At 46.0% G+C, this 24,189-nt stretch overlaps 1 protein-coding gene across 2 annotated transcripts; it reads right to left on the bottom strand.

Annotated features, from left to right (window-relative positions):
* Positions 1-597: 597 nt before the first annotated feature.
* On the bottom strand, positions 598-23,772 carry LOC133349215 (matrilin-4-like). 2 transcript variants are annotated; one of them, XM_061562521.1, is made up of 13 exons: positions 23,267-23,772; positions 20,735-20,881; positions 16,103-16,311; positions 15,558-15,734; positions 14,403-14,586; positions 11,100-11,231; positions 10,114-10,236; positions 9,237-9,359; positions 8,630-8,755; positions 7,968-8,381; positions 4,718-4,870; positions 3,632-3,741; positions 598-2,054 (listed from the first exon to the last, which is right to left on the bottom strand). In XM_061562521.1, the coding sequence occupies exons 2-13, from the start codon at positions 20,874-20,876 to the stop codon at positions 1,998-2,000; spliced, it is 1,950 nt and encodes a 649-aa protein (XP_061418505.1). In that variant the 5' UTR covers positions 20,877-20,881; positions 23,267-23,772; the 3' UTR covers positions 598-1,997. The 2 variants fall into 2 exon arrangements, with proteins under 2 accessions (XP_061418505.1, XP_061418503.1); XM_061562519.1 differs by having other exon boundaries at positions 23,316-23,772.
* Positions 23,773-24,189: the final 417 nt, after the last annotated feature.

Here is a 24,189-nt window from a genome sequence, read left to right as displayed (position 1 = left end):
GCTCACGGAGCTACGGTCCATGATCTGTTGGCGCGCGCTCCCTGTGTGAGCTCTGAATATACCCACGAATTTGTTTGACGTTATTACGAACTTAATTTATTGTAAGCGATCATCATGACACCTACGGCAGATAGCCCGTAGGTGTCCACTGCACAATGCTCAAGTCGTGCACATTTGCCTGGCACCAATCTCTTATGTCGTCAAGCCATTTTCTATTAGGTCTTCTTCTCGTTTAAGCGATGGAGCAAGATTAACGAGAGGATTATTCAGTGGCCATCGAAAATAATTCTCCGGATTGCGGGGGATCGACACCTGGCGTGTGGTTCGCGTGAACTCGCACCCACAATCTCCGTTCCCGTCACTCTCAACACTCGGCCTGGGAAACGAGTGAGGTCGGCTGGCCCGTGGGGGTTGGGGGGGGGGACCCTCTGGAGTCTTTCACCATAAGATAAATAGCACTCCGTTTCTTTCGAACTGCTTTTACTCCGTGGGAAGTCAAAAGTGTGTGTTTTTTATTATGGGCTGACTGTATTCTGCCAAGCATGGCACATTTATACAACCAGCTCAGGACTAGAAGTGGAGACAACGGTCGTTCAATTCGTTCTGGTTTTTAATGTAATTACATCACATAATTACACTTCACAATACAGTATTGCTACGCCAGAATACAAAACAAATTTAAAGTACTCCGTTGTGTAGTTGTCTCATCGGTTGTCCTTTAACCAAGAGTGTGTGTGTGTGTTTTTCTTGATAAAGGACGAAAACATGTCACTACAACAATATACATTGTATGGGCTGGCTCCAACTGCTATACATGGATATGTCCATGCTCGTGGATCAGCAAACGTTGTATACATTCCCTGTTTGAAGTACAGAGGACTCTCACCGTCGTACATAGGCCTTACATCTGGTGGCCACACATGCTGATGGGAGACGGTAAGTGTGGTGCACGTCAATAGGAATATTAAGTGCAGTCGTGGTCTGGCTGAGCGTTTAGTAAATAACCTTGGGTGAATAAGTCTGCACTGGACTGTACCTGGAAAATTCCCACACGTCTCTTGTTGGATAATTGTGAAGCCTACGATAGCAATGCATTAACAAAGCCCAGAGGTTATTTACAAGGCCCACTAAAATACAGAACGTTAAGGAGACTGTTAAGGTAATTTTGTGGGTACATGACGAATACAATGTTCATGATAAATGAATGTCGAGTGCTCGAATACAATTTTAATACACGAACATCAATTTACAAAGAAAGTCCTTACATTGCCTTGATCATTACAGTTTATGCATGTTTACTCATATTGCTATGCAGAGCAGTTGATTAAAAACAAATTACAGAGGAAATAGAAAAAGAAACCCAATGAAGAGTAGTTCATATTTTGAAGATAGCCATGCATGGCTAGCATGTGGTTAATATGCTTCCATGCACCATTAAGGCTCTTTCACAACTGGAACATTTTTTATTCACTGGGGCAAGTAATGCAATGATCTGGAAACAACATGACAGTAGATGACCCGACCAACATTGCTTCCTTAACAAATGTCTAGCCAGTGTTAAACTCACATGTGTGCTCCAAAACGTAATGGGACATTGTCCATCTATTTGGCAAAGTTGGAATTTTTTGTTCTAGATGGCTTGGATTTAAAGATCAAGCACATATCTCACATCAGGGCAATGACAATAATTGATCGATCCAATTCTCCATCCCATACTAGTTCACCTCATCCTGGCATACACATTGACAAGCCTCAGGTATTTACTCAGATCCCATTGGCTACAGGCTTGTTCCTTACTCGCAACCTTGTTTCAACAATTGCCCGGTGTGAAAAGGGCCTTGTAAAACGGCACGGAAAAACGACACGTTTGTACTACTTTTGGGTGGCAGACGGTGTCTGTATGGAGAGCTGATGGGACAGTGGTGCAGGGGACTCCATGGGCAGTCCACTCGCCAGACTGCACACGTGCAGTGGTAAGAAGCGACAGCTGTTCCTCGCTACTTCCCTTGGAGGTGCAGGCTGTTGTCCAGGCGAGCCACCTTGCTCGCCAGGTTGTCATGTAATGCTGTAAGGTCAAGGAAAACACCGTCGTCGAAAAGCACACCTTTACGTGTACGAGCAGTTTTGCGTGGCTCATTTAGAAAACTGTTCCACCGTACAAAGCAATCGTGCAACATTTACAGGCGTCCCTGGCATAACGCGCGACGAGATGCGCTCCTGAAAAACGGCGCGTAAGTCTAACCGTGCTGCATGAAGCCTATTTTCCCACAGACATACATTGGTATAAGGTGGGGGGGGGGGGGCGTTAAAGAAGACAAATTAAGCATAATTTCATTTAGCCGTGGATTTACAAAATACATATAAATGTAATAAATCATAGAAATATAATTCACATTACAAAATGACTTAATAAAGTATTTAATAACAAAACATTATTAACATGAAAAATCTTACTATTGACAAAGATTACTGAACCAGGAGTGACATCAGGGCTTCTTGAACGATTCTGCGGGCTGCTTGCAGCAGCACGCATGATGCAAACAAAGGCAGCAGATCGAAAGTGGCTTTGCCCAGCCCGTGACACTGGGCACTGCCATGACGTGGAGATGCCATCAGAATGATATTTTAGTTGGTTAACCTGCGTAATATTTGTATTTTACTTAGAATTTTTATCATTTAAAAAAAAAACTTTTATTTAGAAAACTATAATCATACAATTTTTGGGGATTTTTTTGTTGTCTTGAGCGTAAGTGTGAAGTATGTTCCTTAAAGGTTAATCGCCGAACCGCAAATATGCACTATGGGTGAATGCGTTATGCGAGGAAGCCTGTGTAACTGACCACTATATTTATTATTATTCTAATTTTTGTCTCATGAAACCCTCAATGAGTTCCGATACGTATTTTCAGGAGGGACTTAGACGAGGATGTTTGGTGAATACCAATCACAAGAGTGTGGCTTGCGAAAAGAAACTGAGATGCCCAGGAATACCACTTCTACACACATAAATTCAATCCAGACTCAGTATATTCATTATATATCTGGCCTGAAGCCATTCCTAGACTGCCACCTCCCGACCACTTTACAGTCCCCAGCGTCGCACCTGTAACACCTGGTATGCAGCAAGTGGCCACTTGTCAAAGCACTAACCAGGCTCAACCCTGCATAGCTTCAGAGGTCCAAAGAGATTGGGTGCACTCAGGGTGATTTGGTAAGCTCAAAGTCAGTATTCACGAGTCAGCAGTGAAAGACTCACTGGATAGGATTCCACGTAAATCAATCAGGGTGATTGATGACCCAGCACTAATTAATTAACTCCGGTCACTCACCGGCAGTGAGTCGCCTCCCGATCGCTCTTCTACCGCTACTACAATGGTCAGTGTTCCCGTGAACTTCACTCGTGGATTCCTCCACCCATACCAGACTCTTTCGTCTCACCCACACTGTGTTCAACCAACACACTGCCGGTCAAAACACTTAACTTTCTGCTTTCAACTCGACATTGCTAAATGGAGAAATGTTCAGGTCATATTCTCAGCATTGGGATGTTTTGGCCAATACCAGTTCCACTGTACGTGTGTACGGCTGTAGAATTTCACGTTAGCGATGCTTGCAATGAAAGCGTTCGAAGGATATAGTTTTGCTGCAGGTTCTCGATGAGGGAGAGCACGTGCTTCCTGAACTCAAGCGCCGCCTCGCAATGGCACGGGTCGCTCACAGACAGACTCTTCTTCACTTCCTCTGCACACGCACAGCAGAGCACAGGGCAGGCAGATCCGCGTGTGATTCACACGCTGTTGTGCGTGGCGCTACACACAGTCTAACACAGCAGTGTCGAAAACGCAATGCAGGGTCATTTCGTTTTTGCACTTTGCTTTTCGGTGTGCTTTTTAATGCCTCAAAATTTACTTTGAAAGCAGGCCTTAATGCATTAGCTCTTTTCCGTTGGTTCAGCTGTCTGTTATGGGGACGGTCGCAATAGCACTTGAGCAGATGATACAATATACATCTAATTTTAGTATAAAGTTGTGTTGCTGTTCATGAATTACCCTATTGAAAACTATACACATTGATCGAAGGGGCTGCCCAAACCTGTTGGGCAAAGCTTTTGGACAACCTTTTTAATATATATAAATAAAATGTTATTTATATTGAATCATGTGGTTAAACGTCATTTCACCCTACATTACAGACATTGGGCCACCTGCAAATAATAAGAAGCCAAACAACAGACTTCACAAAACTGTAAAATCAATAAGAACATCAATGAAGTTAGAAATCAAAGGGCACAACACAAACATTCATGAAGATGTCAATAAACAATCGGAGCATGAAATTGAAAAAATGCGGTTGTTTGAGAACTTTAGAGAGCCATAAAATTAAGAGATTCTGCACTGATCTCTACAGCAAGCATTGCTCATTAAAGTGTGAAAACGAGGGATGGCTCCCAGACAAGACGGAATAACCAAGGACACCATTAAACAAGCAGAGCCGGATGTTTCAACAGAATTAGCGAACCTATTCGATAAACGTTTTCAAATAAATAAAATCCCCCCAAAACGTGGACTGCTGATGCTGCAAAACCCCCCTTGTGTTCATGAACGGATAACTAAACTGCTTCGAATAATTAACGACCCATTAACAATAATCATCTACCACAACTGTCTAATCACCCATCATCATCATCATCGGCTGAGGAGGCCGACGCGGCTCCCACCAGCGCAGATGCGCAGCTTGAGCTTCTCCGCAATGCGGCTGATGGTGGAGAAGTCGCTGGAGTAGTAGAAGTGGTCCTTGTCCGGATCGCTGGCGATCTCTCGCAGCTCCGACTCGACCGCCTTGCCGATCCCCACGGCGTACACGGTCACATCTGCAAACGCGCGCGCAGTAACGGACGCCTGTCGCTGAAAGTGTCGGCTTCCCGCACAGCCCGGGGTTGCAAGTGTACGCTGTTCAATGAGGCGAAGGCTCAAGGGAGACCAGGATAGAAGTCTCATTTGCGAGAGTGATCTGGGTCACTGAAACTACTAAACCCGAAACACAAACTGAACAGCAATGACGCGAATAGAAATCTGAGCAAAAACATCCGTCGCGAAAAATTGAATATATTTTGCATGAACATATGTCCATGTTGAATAATACATTCCCTGTAGATTAAGGCAGCACCGGCAGATTATATTTAGACCGAGCATAGTACAATTAAGTGACAGAAAGATTAAAGAGGGATAGTGTGACTATTGTACAGACAAGGAAATATGAGTCAAATGTAATTGCAAGTTAAGTTATTATTTTTTAAAAAATTACGACTTAGCATAAAAGTGTTATTCAAATGGGTGATTCAGCAACACGGTATTTGGTCGAAAAATAATTCATCTCATTGCCGCTAATTCATCTGCGCATTTTGCTTATTCCTACCAAAACCAAATAAACGAGGCCGTAGCTTGTTTTCTTTTAAACCGCAAGGAAGACAGTGGAATAAAATTCAGATAAATAGAAAATATTCTGGAGAACAAAAATGTCCGCGTTCCAAAAAAATGCAATCAAAGAATTAACAATCAATTTGACACTGTCGACAGTAATGAAAACTTAATTTGGCTCCACTGAATAAAATCTGAATCTTTATTTAAGGGCCGTCCATAAATGACGTCACGCACCTAGGGGGGGGGGTCAGACATTTGTGACGCCGTGTGACAAGGGGGGGGGGGGGTCAAAAATCGTCCAAAATCGCGTGACGTCATTTATGGACAGCCCCTTAGACTGCAGGAGGAATCCGATGAAGCTATGAAGCTCTTCATCATAGATGTCCAGTATGGGCAGGGCACAGATGTTTACTTGTGGAAGTCAAGTTTTTGCAGTTGCTGCTGCCGTGTGATACCACACTGAGTGAATGTGTGATATAACGCGACAGCATTGCCACATGGTTTGGCCAACAGCGGTTAACATTGCACACGTTACCCCCTGGGGTGTAAATTACATCTGTAATTAGCAAGCGATGCGGTCAAGCGGCACTCCTTGCGCGTGCTGTGAACGTCAGCGACAGGCACGTGCACACCCGCCAGATTACACCCCCATGCTGCCACTTTCCAGGCACGTGCCAAGTCCGTGCCTGCTCTGAGCTGGCGCGAAGTTGCACCGGGCGATCACGCCGCGCCATTACCTGGCGCAACCGCATGCTGTGGGCAACACAAAAAGACAAAGATCCCCCCGTATAGCCTGTATATACTTTTGGGGAAAGTGCTGTAGGCGAGCACTCATGAAGGCCGATACGACACACAATGGGAGTGGGTGGCCAGCACTACACCCGACCGCCTTTGTCTCCCCAGTGGGGATGTTTACACACTGCACCAGGCACTAACAAAAAAAATTTGAAGCCGAGTCGACCTAGGGGAGGCCCAGGACCGGTTCAAATAATCGTCACTGGTGTTGGCCATGAGCGGAAATCGAACTCGGGTCGCTGGCTTCGTAGCGTAACACGCTAACAAATACACTACCTCTCCCCACACCAAAACACATGCTCGCACCCACACACTCACATGCACGTGCTCACACTCACAATCAAGCACACACACCCCACACGCCTTCGTGGGCAACACATGCACCGCAGTGACAGGCACCCCCTCCAAGCCACCCTCCCAACTCCTGCTCACCTCTGATTCCCGGCCTCCTGCACCCCCACGGTTTGATGTTGCCATCGTTCGCTGTGGCTTTTCAGGCAGCTCTGCTGCACTGTCAACAGGTGCTATCAGAGGGAGTTGCCAGGGGCCAACTGCAACGCGTTTTGTGTTATTTAAACGAAGGCTTGGCTCTGACATCATTAAGTCACCAGCAGTTGCTTTTGGTCTACCTGCTGGGTGCGACTCGTCCCCTTCCACACGTAAACACTCATGGGATTGGCCGTCAACACCTTCATGTGTGGAGGACTGCAGAGCTTGGGCAATCGCTGGCGCAGCATTACCTACCGCTGCGAGGCTGCCCTCCTGCTTGTGAGCGGTTCCTTCTCGTGCCTCTTAAGTCGTTCTCTCTCATCGAGATTGAGTGAACTACTCTGCTCGTCACAATTCGAAATCATTATGACTATTATGAAAGACTCGCTTTTTTGCCCGTCCAAGGACGGGTGAATATTGCAGTAAATCTGAAATATCATGGGACCTCCTTTGCCAGTGTCAAAATATAAGAATAGGTTTTCCCCGTATTTTTCTGGCAACAAAACAGGTGTTAAGATGTTAAAACACCAAACTGAAACCTTTTGCAAGGAATAATGTCTGCATTAACCACAGATACTTGTGGTTAAAATACTAAGAAAAAAACATGATCTGACAATATATGCATTGTATTTGAAACTGATTGCTCAACACCAGAGACAGCTTTATTTAGAGCCGAGTCTCAAACATTCAGGTCTAACACCGTTTGAGACTCGGCTCTAAATAAAGCTGTCTCTGGTGTGGACCAATCAGTTTCTAAGACAATGCATATAGTAACAAAAGAGTGTTTTTCTTCAGGGTGTTAAACATTTGATGGAGAGAAAAGATGGGTAACATAAATAAAATATGGATAGCAGCAGGTACACAACAATGGCATGAATAAGAAGAGAAAGGAAAATTAGATTTTCTTTTTTGGACAGGTAATGAGAAAACCAAAGACTGAAAATAAATGTTTTGACTGGGGAAATTATAGGAACAACAAGATATTAGGAGAAGACAGTACATTCATTACATAAACAACGTGAACAATTGTATGCAACGGGGAGGAGTATACAATGCAAAGTTAATGAGTGAATATCATGTACAGAGCAAAAAATGGAAAGACTACAATCGCTGACGTCGTTGAGACAGGCCGTCACGGCACAGAGAGCGAGAGATGGGGATTGAGGCACAAGCCAACGTGGCAATACTTTTGCAATATGCAGTAAAAGCAAGCTCAACCGTCGAGGGGCAGCAGTGTGGTTACTACGGTCCCGGAGCTCGTACCCATCTCTTTGAGCTTCGAGGCCCACTCGGTGATGTTGTCCTGGGCACGACCGTCGGTGAACACCACGGCGACGCGCGTGACGTTCTGCGAGGGCGGGCGGGCGCCCTCGCCCTCCGAGAAGCTCTTGAGGACCAGGTGGCGCAGCGCCTGTCCCGTGGACGTGCCCTTGCCCACGTAGCGGAGGGCAGCGACGGCGCCGAGCACCCCGGCGGCGTTCGAGTGGCGCCCCAGCGGGAACTCCGGGTGCACGCGGTGCGAGAACTGCACGAGGCCCACCCTGGAGCGCTCGGGCGCCACGTCCAGCGAGCCCACGATCTGCCCGACGAAGCCCTTGACCAGCTCGAAGTTCTCGGGCGTGACGCTCTTGGAGCTGTCGATGACGAAGACGAGGTCTGCGTGGCCCACGCGACACTCTGCGAGCGACGCGGCGTGGGGGATGTTGTTGAAATTCGGTGATGGTAATCGACACAAGTCATTGCAAACTCAATTTTTGTATCAACATTATTTTCTGAGCTGTACTCTCAAAAGACAGGATTATCCTCCATTGATTTTATTAACGGTGCCCAGTGCACCATTGCTAACGCAGCAGCATCACCACCAAATCGATTGCTGAACGCAGACGCATTATTATTGTTGTTTTGTGCATGCGCAACTGTGGTACCGATAGCGCGGCACGTCCTCCTGTCGTCGTTGAGCGCAAAGCCCACGTTGCACTCGCACTCAAAGGCCCCGCCACCCTTGGGGACGCAGTGGTGCTCGCAGCGATGGTCGCCCCGCAAACACGGATCTGTGGGGGGACGACGCGCAGGGGTCACTCACGACCCCGGGGAATGCACTACGAGCCTTTTCCTTACCGAAGTCCGAGTATGAACTTTAAAATACCTTTGGTGGGGCCACATTGCCACACAGCTCAGGCACTTCTCAGTGCAGAGCCCCTTGCTGTGACAGAAGGGACTTCTACTCACAAAAACTATAAACACAGTGTTGCCAAGTGGAAATCATTTGCCCCTCTTGCACCCGGTTAGTCACGGAAAACATGCTTGCAATGATGCATAATTGTAATTTATGGGCCTATTCGAAGTGGGAGTCCCTCACGAGGCCATGGGCTGCGTCAAATGCAGTCGCAGGCCAGGGCCGTCAGTTCCGTGTCACCAGTGCAAAATAACCGTTGCACCTTACCCTATGAACCCCCGAGTTACGTTCCACCATAGGCACATTTGTGCATGCACGCCGTGGCCCTGCGGCTCGGCCGTCGGTCCCCTCGTTACCGGCGATCGAGCACGTCCTCTCGTCGTCGTTCAACATGAAGCCCTCGTCGCATTTGCAGAAGTACGAGTCTGGGGTGCTCACGCAGCGGTGCTCGCAGCCGTGCTCCCCGAGCGTGCATGGATCTGCCGGGCGGGGGAGGGGAGGGGGGGGCGCACAACAAAATGCCTCTTACCGGGCCCGTGGCAGCGACAAGAGAGACGGGATGCGTACGAGAGGACGTCCGCCAAGGAGACGGAGCAATGAGATCGGCTCATGTGCAGGTGTGCTTTGTGGGTTGTTGCGTCACTGAACCGTGAGAGAGGGTGACAACTTGGGAGGTCCTTCTTACTGGATGATGATGATGATCAGAATCAGAATCTTTGTTTAGACTGGAGGAACCCGATGAACTATGAAGCTTTTTATTCGCATATGGCCAGTCGGGGCACGGGGTCAGCAAGTTACAACAAACAATACAACAACAACAACGATAGGAGTGAAAAAAAATAACAAATAGGTCATGAGACAAGTATGTAAAGCATGTGATTGTCTTTGTCTGGAAACAACTTAAAATTTATGGTATTCTACGAAAATGAAATACGAATATTACATTCCGGGAAATGGAGAAAACGAGACTGAAAATTAAGCAAACAAACTGTAAGCCAATACAGAGGAGAGTGGGAACCATACTATGTTTTTTTTTATGGCATCATGACCCCAAATAATGAAATTAATTAAATTACTGAGGATTCATATAGATTTGAATCAATATATAACCTGCTGAATATATATTTGAAGATGTCAATCAAATGAGGCCAATTGCGTGGCAAAATATTTTTTTGGGAAGTATGCAAAATGAAGCTTCATCAGCGCAGAGCGAAGGAAAATAAATGTGAGCACCCGCAATCCGGCAGCTCTTCTTGTCCACATCAAGCACAAACCCATCCATGCACCGACATCGAACCACTCCGCCCTCGCCGAAACACTCGTGCTCACAGCCATGCCCTTCCAGTGCACATGGGTCTGCACGCGCAGAGACAGGGACGCACAGAGACAGGAACGCACAGAGACAGGAACAGCACATACCGCTGATGTCTAAACGTACAACGACTAACCATTTTATGTACAACAGGAATGTTTAATTCTCAGTGTAACTGTTAATTGTAAAAAAAAAACACAGGAACTGTATTAAAACCTAGAGGTGTTCTTTCAGTAATGAACGATAAGGGTGGTTGCCTGGAAAATTCAATCACATTAAAAAAAAAAAAATTGTCAAGTGGAAGACTGCCTCATATCAATAGCTAAAAAAATATACATTTTGATATAAAGTTGTGTTGCTCGTTGGAGCTTTCCCTATAGAAAGCCAGCCAAATGAATCAAAGAGTTGCCCAGATTTTGGGCAACAAAAAAACAGCCCTCAAATTATTGACCTCACTGTGATGTCATGCCATGTGCTGTGTGGTGTCATCTCCCCCGGCTTGAAATGTATCATTACGATCGTTACGGTCACCAATAAAATACTTCCAAAGGCAAATGCACGTTGGAAGGCATTTTGGAATTGATGCGAATGCGTAATATTTCGTCTTTATTTAGCATGCATCTTCAAACATACGTGACTATAAATAATAATTTCTACAGCTTTGTCAATCAATAGAAGCCTGCCCACTCCGTGTCAGAAATGAGAAGTTCTTTGACCATTCTTTACCACGCCGGCCAGTACGGGTTGGTGAAGAGGAAGCCCAGGACCGTTTCAGATATCACTCGTTAGCCGTGGCCCTGAATCGAAAAACTCACCGGCTTAATTGCACCACCGCGGCAAAGGCTCCTACCCACGATACGTTTTTTTTGTTAGGGATGCACAATGCCGCGCGCTGTGGTTTTTGTACCAACGAGGCGGCAGCTCTTGCCGTCCTCTTTGAGCTCGTAGCCGTTGTCACAGCGGCAGGTGTAGGTGCCGCCACCCCCGGATACGCAGCGGTGCTCGCAGCCGTGCGCCACCAGAGCACAGATGTCGGGCCCTGCACGTGGAAGGGAGACACAAGAGACACACACACACACGTCGTTCTACAAGCTATCGTCGCACGCCCTTCACGGCGACGAGCGTCGCCGATACGGCGGGTAACCGGAGTGCACTGTCGGCGAAGATTCGTTTGAGGGAGAGATCAGCGGCCATCTTGAATGCATTCTATGACGTTAATAAAATTAACCCGTAAAAACAAAGTTTTTCACTATAAATCCTTTATATGCGTGGCGGCTAGAGTCCTCTCGTCCTCTGGCTTGAGATGGCTGCCACCTATGGGTCAGGTGATTGCCTGCCACCATTAAGCAATTGGTAATTAAATATAATTTATTTTTTCCTAAAAAGTGTAAAATTTTGGAGAAAAAAAATTCACGAAAATAAATTGTCACGCACAACGAGTCTGTGTGCAAAATGTCAGCTCGATTGGATCACGGGAAGTGGGTTAAAAAACGACCGAAAGATTTGCACGGTCGCAAGCAAGCAAGCAAGTGAACTTAATATAAAGGATTAAAAAAGGAATGCCTCTGCATTCACAGGCATGGAAGAAGATTATGAAAGCCAATAAACAAATACAATACAGTAGCTATTATTGCACAGTTAAATACGTGGGCTATCTGATGTGAGTTTGAATTGTTGTTAATAAGAAAAAAAACGTTAAATCACTTTTAGAGCATGCTTTGATGAGGTCACTGAAGTGACGTTTTTTTTTTTAAGTGTGGAAAGCACACCAGTGTGATGTCAATAGAGCACTACTTTGCAGTGACTTTAAAGTGACTGTGTCATTATTACCAACAGAGGTTAAATCTCACGTGGGACAGTCCGGGAAAGCTTAGGTGTGCAAAATAACTGCTGGTTACTTTTAGGAATACCTCATCCTCTAAGTATATTTTTTACATTTATTAAATAAAGACATGCAGACAAAGACTACTGAAGGTGTATAATCATAATAAACTGTCCTTGAATTGCTTATATATTTAGTAACTCCCACATTGCAATGATAACTTTTTATATCAGAATAATATGACATAATAATACGGTATAATATAACAAATAATTTCATTATAATATGGTAATCTTATCATATTAGTATCTTTATTGAATGCAACAATCGAAAAAATGTGAGTTATTTATTTGAAACATGTTAAAAGCCCATTGGAAAAGTTGCATAATTTACAAAGTAATTGAAGACATTATATTTGTGACAGTGGGATGATTACAAACGAAGCAAGATATTTTTTCGAAAACAACAAAGACATTTTACTCATTGGAAAATCATCGTCTGAGCACTGAGACATAGTGCAATACAATCATCGGGAGACGACAATCAATAAACACACATGCAGGGTAAATATGATACAAAGATAGAGAACCAGCGATCCGGAATGTGAACGGATGTCAATTTGCAAGAGATTTTTCCAGGGTTTTAGTTTGCGAGTATGTTAAACTCTGGCAGACACAGTAATACCCATATCTTTTAGAGTTGTCATCTAACACATTGCACTCCGTATGACACATCCTTTCATGTATTACCATGATATATATTTGTCACTGCAGTCTGTGTGATGCTTGTCTGGGCAGTCTTATGAGGAGCTGCTGTGTGAAATTTCACTCAAATCCTTCATACATTCCTAAAAGTCTAGTCAATAAGTCAATGCGTCTGCAAGTGGCCAGTGAGCGGTGTTCACCCATTCGAACAGCGCAATGCATGCGTTTTAACATTTATGCGACCGAGCTGCCTGATGTTGATACCACGCTCGCCACTGGGCCAGTTTGCACCAAGGTGACAGCTGAAATTCCTCCTGCAGTGTGGAAAGTTGAATAATGCCATCTGCACGCTCAACGTACAGGCCCCACCATGGGTGGATGTCACAGTTGAAAGTTTAAATCACCTGTAACTCAACAGGGATTGTGTACCCTGGAATTGTTTGGCTGCCTTATTTTTCTGATCATGGTTCCCCTCCATCATTGTTACCCTCCGTAATCCCAATTGGCTGGAAATTGTTGATAGGAGCTGCTAGACTTTAATGTATACAAATAATTAACGCACACCCCTTTTTCAATACCCTGATGTCGGTCATTGGAGTTGATTCACCTTACTTCACCAGATTTGTCAATAAGGATTGGTGAAGGGGTGGGTGGCCAAGAAGAGTTCAGATATTACTTTCCACTGATGTCAGCCATGGTCGAGAATTGAACTGATGTGCAATTACCACCGTGCCACCGATCCAACCATATTCCCTGTAAAGTAAGTCCTCGTTTAACACGGTAGATGCGTTCCTGAAAAGTGCTGTGTTCAGTGAAAAATGTATTAAGCGAAAATCATTTTCCCATAAAAATGTTAACGATGAAGGTTGGTTAGATATGATGTACTACTAACGCACACCACACAGTAAGATGGTGGCACAAAGAACCGTGGGTACGCCGCTGCGGTACTGTATCATTCCACACACTGTATCGTACCGCTGAGGAAAGTTGTTCATTATCGACCGCTCAGAAACCGTTTCATAACAGTGCGCGTTCTGCGTTGAGTGAAAAGTGCTCCCAAATGGAAGAACGGCGTTATAGCGAAAACGTGTTGTGTGAGCGTGTGTTAACAGCGAGGACTTACTGTAGAGACACTGGAAAATAAGTGTGAGTAGAAACATAGATATACAAATGAATATGTCAAATAGTACAGGATGCTGAAAAGCTCAAATTCCACGCATGTGACATTTTAATTGATAAGCTAGTTTGAATTAAATTCACATTCACTTGTACTCGTGTTTCTCTGATCCTGGTCATGTGAACAGATCACACCAACTGGCACGATGACCATAACTATGGTGGAGAATGTGTCTCTTAACTCACATTGCATAAGTCACTTGTTGTTTTGGCCTATGTGTATTATTTAAACAGCATTTTAAAAAGGTGCCGAAAAGGTAAAACTGAATACGTGATGACGTTGACCCAACGTTATTTCCTATGTTAAATGCGCAACGAATCATCACGCGCAGACGGGGGTGTCATCGACACTCACAGCAGCACCCAAGACTGGAGTTTGAACACGCGCACTCCGACCAGTCGAGCAGCGCAAGCAAAGTCTGCGGTGGCTATCTGTCGCTCGTGAAGCTCTGAATAGCAAAGCATTTCTCGTCGGGGGAGGGGGGAAAGAGCTCGGAAAACCACGCACCGCAGAACTTGTCCTGGAACTTCGTGCTGAGTTTCTCGATGACGTCGAAGCTCTCCACGTAGTAGGTGTGCTGGTCGGCCGGCTCGGAGGCGATGAGGCGCAGCGACAGCGGGTCCGCCCGGTCCACCCCGATCGCGTAGATCTCGATGCCAGCACGGCGCGCGCGCTCCGCCACATCCCGCACCTGCTCAGGCCACCCAGGAAGCGTGGAACGTTGGGCCAACGTTGGGCCAAAGTTGGGCCAATGTCCTGCACCTGCTCAGGCCACCCAGGAAGCGTGGAACGTTGGACCAACGTTGGGCCAAAGTTGGGCCAATGTCCTGCCCCTGCTCAGGCCACCCAGGAAGTGTAGATCGTTGGGCCAATGTGCCGCACCTGCTCAGTCCACCCAGGAAGCGTGGAAAGTTGGGCCAATGTTGGGCCAAAGTTGGGCAAAGTTGGGACAACGTCCCGCAACTGCTCAGGCCACCCAGGAAGAGTGGAACTTTGGGCCAACGTCGGGCCAACGTCTGGCCAATGGTTCCAACCACGTGCCAACGTTAAACCCAACATTGGCCAAACGTTAGTTCAACGTTTGCGTGTTTACTGGGGACAGAGCACCAAGGTGACTTGTGCGCACACAAGGTGGAAAACCCAACCATGTCTACAAGGTAAAGGTGCAGCCCTACAATCGCTTACGTCACTGCTGCCAAAAAGGCCTGTACTAAAGGGAGCTCGAGGAAGTTCTAGAGAGGACCTCTAGCGGGCCATTTGGCCTACTCTTCCACACTGGCCAGACATCTTGGAATAGGTGGAGTACCCCTACACTTGACCCCACCACACGTGACCAATTACTTGTTGCTGAGTGGAAGAGGTGAATTGAGATGAATTTGGATATTATTGAGAAGTGCTCAACGGCATGTCTCTCTCTCCCCGTGGTCACGTGGACTTCTCCAGCTCCTCCGGTTTTTCCCTCCACATTGAGAATCAACATGCATTGAGAGCATTTTGCTCATATACATTTCCACATGATAAACCATTTCATTGAGCTATCATTTGTGGCCAGGTCGCTTCTAAAAAAAGACCTACAGTATGCAGCTCAATGGGCCTTAGTTACTGGGTGCTCCAGTAGATCACCCTTCTATCTTGTGTCTCTCTGTGTAAGTCATCACGGACCTGATCCTGGGGTCGCCCGTCGGTCACCACGATGGCGATGCGCGGGACCCGGGACCGGGCCGGCCGGGCGCCCTCCGCCTCCGTGAAGGCCACCGTCATCGCGTACTCGATGGCCAGGCCCGTCATGGTGCCCGTCGCCAGAGGCTCCATGGCCTCCACGGCAGTAACCATCTCCGCCTGTGGCAGACGCATGGTGGCCCATGGCACAGACGTGGCGGCATTACTGTCTCCATCCACCGCCCCCCCACCCCCCGTATCAGTTTCTCCTGTAGGCTGAAACCAATCATTTTATCTAAATAACCAGTAAGAGGCTTGTTTCGTAATTGATGTGACTATTAGGCTCAGCATCAACCACTCGGCCATCCAGACTCATGGTTTCCATAAGGACACTTGGCCTGAATCGGTTTAGATGTGCAGGAGTGTCATCAGCGGGGTGTGGCTTATTAAACAAATGAGAGCCTCCTCTTGTTAGGGCTAAGCCATGCGTGAACGCAATGGAGACCCACAAAAGATGAAATGAAGAAGAAGGCCGCGGTGGCCCCTACCTTGTGGCGGTGCGTGGCGAGCGAGAACTCGTGGTGCACCGTGCTGCCGTACTTGATGAGCCCGACCCGCGTCGCGTCCGGCCCGATGTCCAGGTTGCCGATGATAGCCGTGATGAAGAGCTTCATTTTCTCAAACTCACGTGGCCGAACACTCCGCGAGCTGTCGATGATGAATATGAGGTCCACGGACTTGCTGGCACAGACCGGGCCTAGGGTATCCGCGTTTGGATTTGCCGTACACACCGTGCGTTAAATTGTTAAATAAACGGAGGGCCTTGCACTATACGGCAACATCTGCACACACGCTACATCTGACTCGACTTACCAACTGTCATTAACATCCAAAGAGAACTACTAAGCCGACTGTGATTACTTTCGATGAGATGTTTGAAAGTAACCTACATTACTCTATTTACTTGTTGGCAACACTCATAACCATATGGACAAAGTTAGTGAAAAACAACTTATAATAATTATATCGTGGTCAATGCCATGTACTACAATGCTATGAAGATTGATTTAATTGACATTAAATCACGAAATGGACCTCAACAAAAGTAACACATTTAGACAAATGTTATCAATAAGGTACATCAATGATGTGCTCCCCAATTTCAGATTATTCCAAAAAAATCTGATCCTCAACATGTTTTTACTTCTAAATGATATGAGAAACCAGCTATGATGGCACTTGCATCATGTCACTTCATTACTATTCCTGCCAAAAGTGGAACTATGCAATTTTGGGTGACATACCTATTGCTAGCATGAAGACATGCTACATTTGGATGTAATGTAAAAAACATTAAATCTGAAAAATACTTAGAATCATCATAGAAAATCTAGGAATACGATTTTTTTTACACCTGGAACTGATCCCTACAGCACACACACGCGTGATATACGATTAATAGTTACCATGTCATCACTGGTAGTGATAATAAGGGGCTGTGGTGGTGGCAAAGCTGACGTTGTTTTGAGGTAGGGACATTTCATTGGTTGAGACTCGTCGTGGTGACGACACAAAGGAGTTAATTCCTTTGGAGGAGGAAGAGCCTTACTTTCGGGAGGAATGATGAGATGTAATATTTCACAGGCCGGTCTAGCGTTGTATACAGCAGAGTGTGCACTGAAAACCCAACAAGAATGCCGTCGGTGCGCATAAAAAATGGCCGCACAGAATTACACGCGAGCAATATCTCGTTAAAAGACAAAAACCTCGCAGAAACCAAAAAGTGACTGGCAGTTGGTGTGGCTTCGGTCTCATTTCCACTTCCCATCGGGTTCATCTGCAGTAGAAGGTCATTCATCAAACATAAGCATTCACGTGCTATTCACGTTTCCTGTTTTAAATCATACAATTGAAATGAATAACATTTTATGCATTGACCTATGGATGCACACCAGGTTAATTTTGATTTAACAAAAGAACGTTGAACCGAGTTCAACTTCACGAAATCTCACCTGCAAGGTGTGGCGTGTTAAACCTGGCCTATACTGTACTGTGCACTCGAATGTCATTGGCGACATGCAGCCACAGTGTGGGGCTAACACATTTTGTGCTGCTGCAACGTTTGGTAAATGATTCCAACGTCTTACTCCGACTGGAAATGATTCGTACTGCCACAATCTTCTGCATGATCATCACAAAAGTCCAGATTGAAACTCAATTCTACTTCCCGCAACTCTCTTCGCATTTCACTCAGTGCCAGATTAAGCTCATGTGTGGCCTGTAGCATATGTTAAAAAGGGGCCCTAAAACACACAAATATTAAAACATACAAATAGAGCAAGTGCAGAATCACTGAACCGGAATTGATAGCTTGAAAGTATTTAACGCGGGGCCCTTGAAAGTGCGGGGCCCGTAGCACATGTTGCTACTTTTGCTACTGGGATAATCCGACACTGACATTTGCACTCTACAGCTCAGGGTGGAATTCTCTGCGGCAGGAGAAGTCTGACTCGCAACCTCCTCCTCCCTCTCTGCACCAAGGGCCAGGACCGTCATCACTGCCGCGCGTTGTATCTCAGTGGCTGCTGCACATTGGCATCAGCGTTGAAACCCACACCGACTTATAAGAGACACTTAGGGGCCCCGCAAGATTTTTTGTTTCCCGGCTTTCGAGCAACAGAGCTTGGCTCGCCGCACCGCACCTCAAGAGTCACGGCCAGTCATGTCTGTGAATGAAGGCCGTAATTATAATATATATTGAGGGGGACATATCTTCCACACATCCCCCCCAACATTAAAATATGCTCAAAATTACCCCCCCCCCCCAACATATCGCTATAAAATAGATTTATTTTTATATGGTTGTGGTTATGGTTGTACTTTAGTAATCCCTAATCTCTGCCATTTCATACAATGAAACAAGAAAAGGTAAAAAAAACAGAGCAATGTAATACAATACACTATTAGACATTGTAAAAAAAGTCCATCCTATGTGTTAGTGAATTTTTAAATATTTTAGGCAGGAAATTCGTTTTTAAATTTACAAAATAAATTCTGGGGGGGGACCCCCAGACCCTCTGGAAGATTTGGTCCCCCCCTAATGTTGACTCCATGGCTATGGCCTTGCTGTGAATTATTGCGCGAGTTACTAATTGCACTATTGTGATTATTCTGACTAGCCCCGTGGGGTATGTATACCGAAACTTCTATCTGAAATCTGTTTTCAGATCGCCTGTAAAAAATAACTACCTGATAAACCTGCGACAGGCACCGGTGATGACCGACAAAATCGAAAGTACTGGTGCGATTTTATCGACGCATCAAAGAACACTGAACGAGTGAGATTCGTGTGGCTGATGCAGTTGGGGTGAATGTTAACTGTATTCACAAAAAAACGAAAGAAAAACTCGAACACGAAAGTCCGAGACACAGCCAAGGTGTGCGCCTACAATCGGTGTTTGCTGTTCAGTTGCCTCTTCATTTCATTAACCTTGACGGCCGCGCTTACGACTTAGGAGCCGTCCATAAATGGCGTCACGCGATTTTGGACGATTTTTGACCTCCCCCCCCCCCTTCGTCACATGACGTCACAAAAAGTCAGACCCCCCCTCAATTATGACGTCACAAAGCTCTGCCCCCCCCCAAAAAAAAAAAACATGCTCCAAATCGCTTTAAACTATTGTCATTGTAGTGCGTATTTAATGTGGCGCTGCACTCTGATGTTGTAGGAGAAAACATCTATTAAAAAGTCTATTTAATTGAGTAGAACGTGTTGTCTATATTTATTGAAAGTTGTGAATTTTGATGTGACGTCACATTTCTCAACCCCCCCCCCCTTCGTCACACATCGTCACAAATGTCTGACCACCCCCCCCCCCCTAGGTGCGTGACGTCATTTATGGATGGCCCCTTACGACTTATTCTACACGACGGAAATAAACGTTCACTTTTGACTTGGGTCGCGCTATACAAAGCATAGGCGTTGTAGCAGTGTGTCATTGTAAGAGTGTTAAGACTAATGTCGTTCACTCGTTTTAGAATCAAGGTGCATTAAGAGTATTTGGCTGCTTTACATTTCCACGTGATAAGCCCCTTCGTTGAACTATCATTTGTGGCCAGGTCGCTTCTGAAAACGAGCTATAACAGCTCAGTGAGCCTTACCTGGTCAAATAAAATAGCTGTATAATTTTATGCTTTTTTATTTTGCTTGATTGATACACTTGTTAAACTCCAAAAATGCTCCCCAAAGTGTTCTCTGAACCAATGTAACCTTGGGCCCGTTTTGACTTCACTAAACTTCATCAGCATGGCGTGGTTTGTAAAACAATAATAATTGTCACTCGTAACGTGCAGCGCTCCCCAACCGGGTGAGGCAGCAGCCACGCAGTGGGCAAGAAAATACTTTTGGGAAAGCATAGCAGTACCTTTAGCGATTAAAGATGAAAACTCTGGTTTGTTTTGAAATATAAATACATTCTTTAAAATGGTTGTTGTTTCAATTATGAAATTAATGCATTCATCATCATTTTCGGACTCGCCACAAACATCGTAGCGGGAGTTTGTTTAACAGGCGAACTATATATTTCACAATCGACCACATCATATGTATCACTCGTTACAATGACGCACTACTCCCAAGCCCATGCGATATGTGTATCGCACAACCCAAATAAAAAACCCAACACAACCTTTGCGTCGCACACAATAAACGAGCGGTAAACGAGCCAACCAAGGCCACTTGAATGAGAACGAATCTCTGCAAAACAAATCCCTCGTTCCGAGACACCTCACCGAGGCTGTGAGCGAATGTGATCCTGTGCGGCGGATCTCTGTCACGAGCTGAGAAAATGGTGATGACGATGATGCTGTGATGATGATGATCGCGAGTGATGAGTGGACGCACGCACGCCAAGCGTGGCCGCACGCCGCGTCCACAGAGACGGTAACTGCATCGCGCGCGTTCAGATGCGCTTCTGTGGCCGTCTGGAACGCTCTTCCTTTCGATATTAGAAAGCCATGGAGCTATGCACTTTTAAATCATCTCGATTGACAAACTCATTTCTTTATAACTGCTTTCATGTGTTTAGTGTGTTGTCGTTACCCCCGCACCCCCGATTAGCGCAGTTATCGACGTACGGTGCGAAAGAAGTTCAACGTACACACACACACTGTGAACGCACCTGAGCCGGTCCCCTCTGGCAGCAGCGGCGGGCCCCCAGCAGCATCGTCAACCGTGAGCGAGTCCTGGCCCCTGGCGACGCCTCGGAGGAGGAGGAGCAGCAGGGCCAGGCACGCCGTCAGACACGTCGCCAGGGCACGCATTGTACCTGGGGGATGATGTTGAGGATGATGATGATGATTACAACAACGACAACATGGAGCAAAAATACAAAACGAGGTTTTACGGACCATGTCTATGCATGCCTACGCCATTGGCCGATTTGGTGAATCGTCCTTAACCCCTGATAAGTTAACTAATGACGTCGTGATGCTGCTTGCTGCTGGCAGTGGTGCACAAACAATAATAGTCATGATAATTTAAACAACAAAAAACTCAACACGTTCGACCCGGTAAGGCTGAAAGGAATACAAATATATACAAAGTAAAAGGCGACGTTTCGGGCAATAACCCTTTTCCAGAGCACATGGAAGCTCTCCGATGTGTTTTCGAGTTGTCACACGTGTTGGCCCAGCACGTTGTACACGACCCGAACACACATGGCAGAACCATACAGTACGAATAGAAAACCCGACGCGATTTGACCCGTTTAATTTGTGCGGTCTTCAATGGCAAACTACAGGAAATTCCACTTGAGCTAGTTTGTGCAATAGGCTACAGCCGTTTTGTTTCAAATGGCAGCTGTAATCTCCAACACGCAAGTCGCCGCATTCCCTCTGCAGATGACCGTGTTCCCGAAACGTTAGCTTGCTTGAGTAATAACCCACGGGATGAGTGGTGGCGAAGTGATGAGCACACCTTTAGAAACATGCGTTTATATTAATTACATTATGTTGCTGCTATCATTTCCCACGTGATAAGCCACTTCGTTGAGCTATCACTGTTGATGGCCAGGTTGCTTCTGAAAAATAAGCTAATAGCTCAGTGGGCTTTACCTGTTAAAATATTTGTATATATATAAAAGTGATTTATTTACAATTTCTTATACTTTGCACTCCGATTGTGTTTTGTATTGTTTGTTGTTGTAACGTTCTGACCTGCCCCTAATAGAAATCTGTGAAAGAGAGCTTCATAGCTCATCGGATTCCTCCAGGATAAGTAAATTTTCTGAGTCTGATTCTGACACTATGCTTCAAACCCGGTGATCTCGAGTTCGATTCCAGGGCATGGATAAACGTGGCCAGTGATATCTAAACCGGTTTTTGACCCCCCTTTGCCTTCTTCACCAACTCCCATCGACCAGGGTGGTGAAGTATGGTTGAACAACCCCTACGACAGACGCGGCGTAAGGAGGTCTTCAACCGAGCAGTTGGTTGACAAAGGACTGTAATTTGTAATTTCATTTTTAACATATATAAGTGTTGTAACATGTTTAATCACAGCTTAAGCAAAGCTTCATACCCAGGGCAAAAGAAAACAGACAACAACTCCCTGCCTGCCGTGTTGTATCGATAACACGTGCTGCGTTCTCCACGTCGCACTCGCCTTGAGCACACAACCGTGTATATGAAATCCTCTATTTACGAACATTCGACTTACGAACTTTGAGAGATACAAAAAAACCTGTCCATATGTCAAGTTGCCTGTTCGGATCGAGAGTCGTAAGTTCAACCGCCTCGCAATAGATGGCGGTGGTAGCATCTACATCTGCAGAACATGAAAACCCAGTGGCATCTACGGGAGATTATACAACTTTTGAAACCATTCCCCGTGTTTAGTGTGCATGCCGTACAACACGTTTGGAATCGACAGGAGTAAAGTTGGACTTACGAACAAATCGACTTACGAACCCACCCCTGGAACCTAACTCGTTCGTAAGTAGAGGAGTCCTTGAACACGTACAGTATTCCATCTATATAGCGCCTATAATTGCATTACATTTTCATCCAACGAGCTTAGGCTACTTTTCCAATCTCAGAGGCATGTATCCAGCATGCCTCTGGTAAGTAGTCGGCTTAATGCAGTTCAACTAATCCGCTCAGAGAGCTATACAAGACAAAAAAAACTGCATTTTTGGAGAGACCTGGCTTTTTGGAGAGACCTGGCTTACAAAACTTGCGCAAAATGTATCAGGACTAAGAATAAATACCACGTTAAAGATCAATAGAAGGCAGACAAAATGTAACATCTGTTCACTAGGTAAGACAACCATTGAGATAAATCTCGTTTGCAAGGGTGACCTGGGTCAGCAAGTGACACCGGTGGAGTGTAAATTATAGAGGCCTGACGGAGACGAATCAGATCAAACGCGCTGGTTTTGAACGCCATCACCAAAGCAAACAAAAATGTTGGTATGTTGAACTTCTTTCGCGCCGTACGTCGCCAACCGTGCTCATGCGACACAGCACAACAGTTGAAAGAATACACGTACATTTGTGAGAGATAATAAAACCACAAACATTGCGCACGTAAACTTCAAGGTTCATCCATTTGAAACAAATAAATATCACAAATTGCCACCATTGCAAACATCGTGATACTGCGATGCAGCGTGAATAACGAGACAAGAGATTGATGAGCGCGCGACGTTCACCTGCTGTGAGTGGCGATGCGTGGAGGAGACAGGACACGGCTATCCTTACCAGTCGAGGCGAGGATGATGATGATGATGATGGTATTGCCAGGCGCACCGCTGGTACGGAGGACTCTTGAACTTTAGCGATATACGAACATCAAACGCGGGATTTTATTTTATTTAAAAAAAACACACACAGAGAAGCGTGACCCGAAGCTCAGAAGCTTAATCAAATATCCTAAAAAAATGTAAAAAAAAATGGGCCGGGTGGAGAGACGGACGGGTAAGGAGAAGCAGTCGCTTGTCCAGAAGATGCCCCAAAGACCCCCCTATCGTGTCCGTCGTGTGCCGCACACGCGAGTTGATGCTGATCAAGCCGGGTGGTGGTGCTGGTGATGGTGGTGCAAGATGTGAAGAGCGTGCCCGCATGCACCTCCCTCTAATAAGGCCGGGTAATCATCTCACGGCAGCTGTTCCTCCTCCTTCTCCGCTGCTCCTATAAGACAGCCAGCCACTCACTCTGCGGTCTGTACCTGGTGGCTGTGTGGCTCACTCGCCCCGCCTGTCTCTCCCCCCTTCCTCCCTCCCTCCCTCTTTCTCCAGTGCCGCGTCTCCCCCCTCCACCTCTCTCTTGCGATGACCCCGTCGGACCTCTTCTTCAATGGGCTCCTTGTTGAGATCTGTCTCTCGGAAAAGAAATAGTTGCCACCGAACAGAAGCCCTGTTTGTTTGCTCTTGGCCGAGCGGGCTGCAAATAAAGTGCATACGTGACATCCCGTGCCCCCGCGGGCTGACTATATAACGGCATGTTTTAGGAAAGGAAGGTCTCTCTTTGAGAGAACATACATTGCTTTGTTTTGATAGTGTTATGTATATAGACGCAGGTGGGTCTCATCTCTTATAAAGGGCCATTGTGGTAAAGCCATTGTGTGAATGACATT

The sequence above is a fragment of the Lethenteron reissneri genome, chromosome 29, assembly GCF_015708825.2.
Source record: "Lethenteron reissneri isolate LAM-NWPU_2019-01 chromosome 29, ASM1570882v1, whole genome shotgun sequence".
NCBI classification, from domain to species: Eukaryota; Metazoa; Chordata; class Hyperoartia; order Petromyzontiformes; family Petromyzontidae; genus Lethenteron; species Lethenteron reissneri.
The sequence above is the reverse complement of the archived record's forward strand: the minus strand, read 5'-3'. Positions and strand labels throughout refer to the sequence as shown.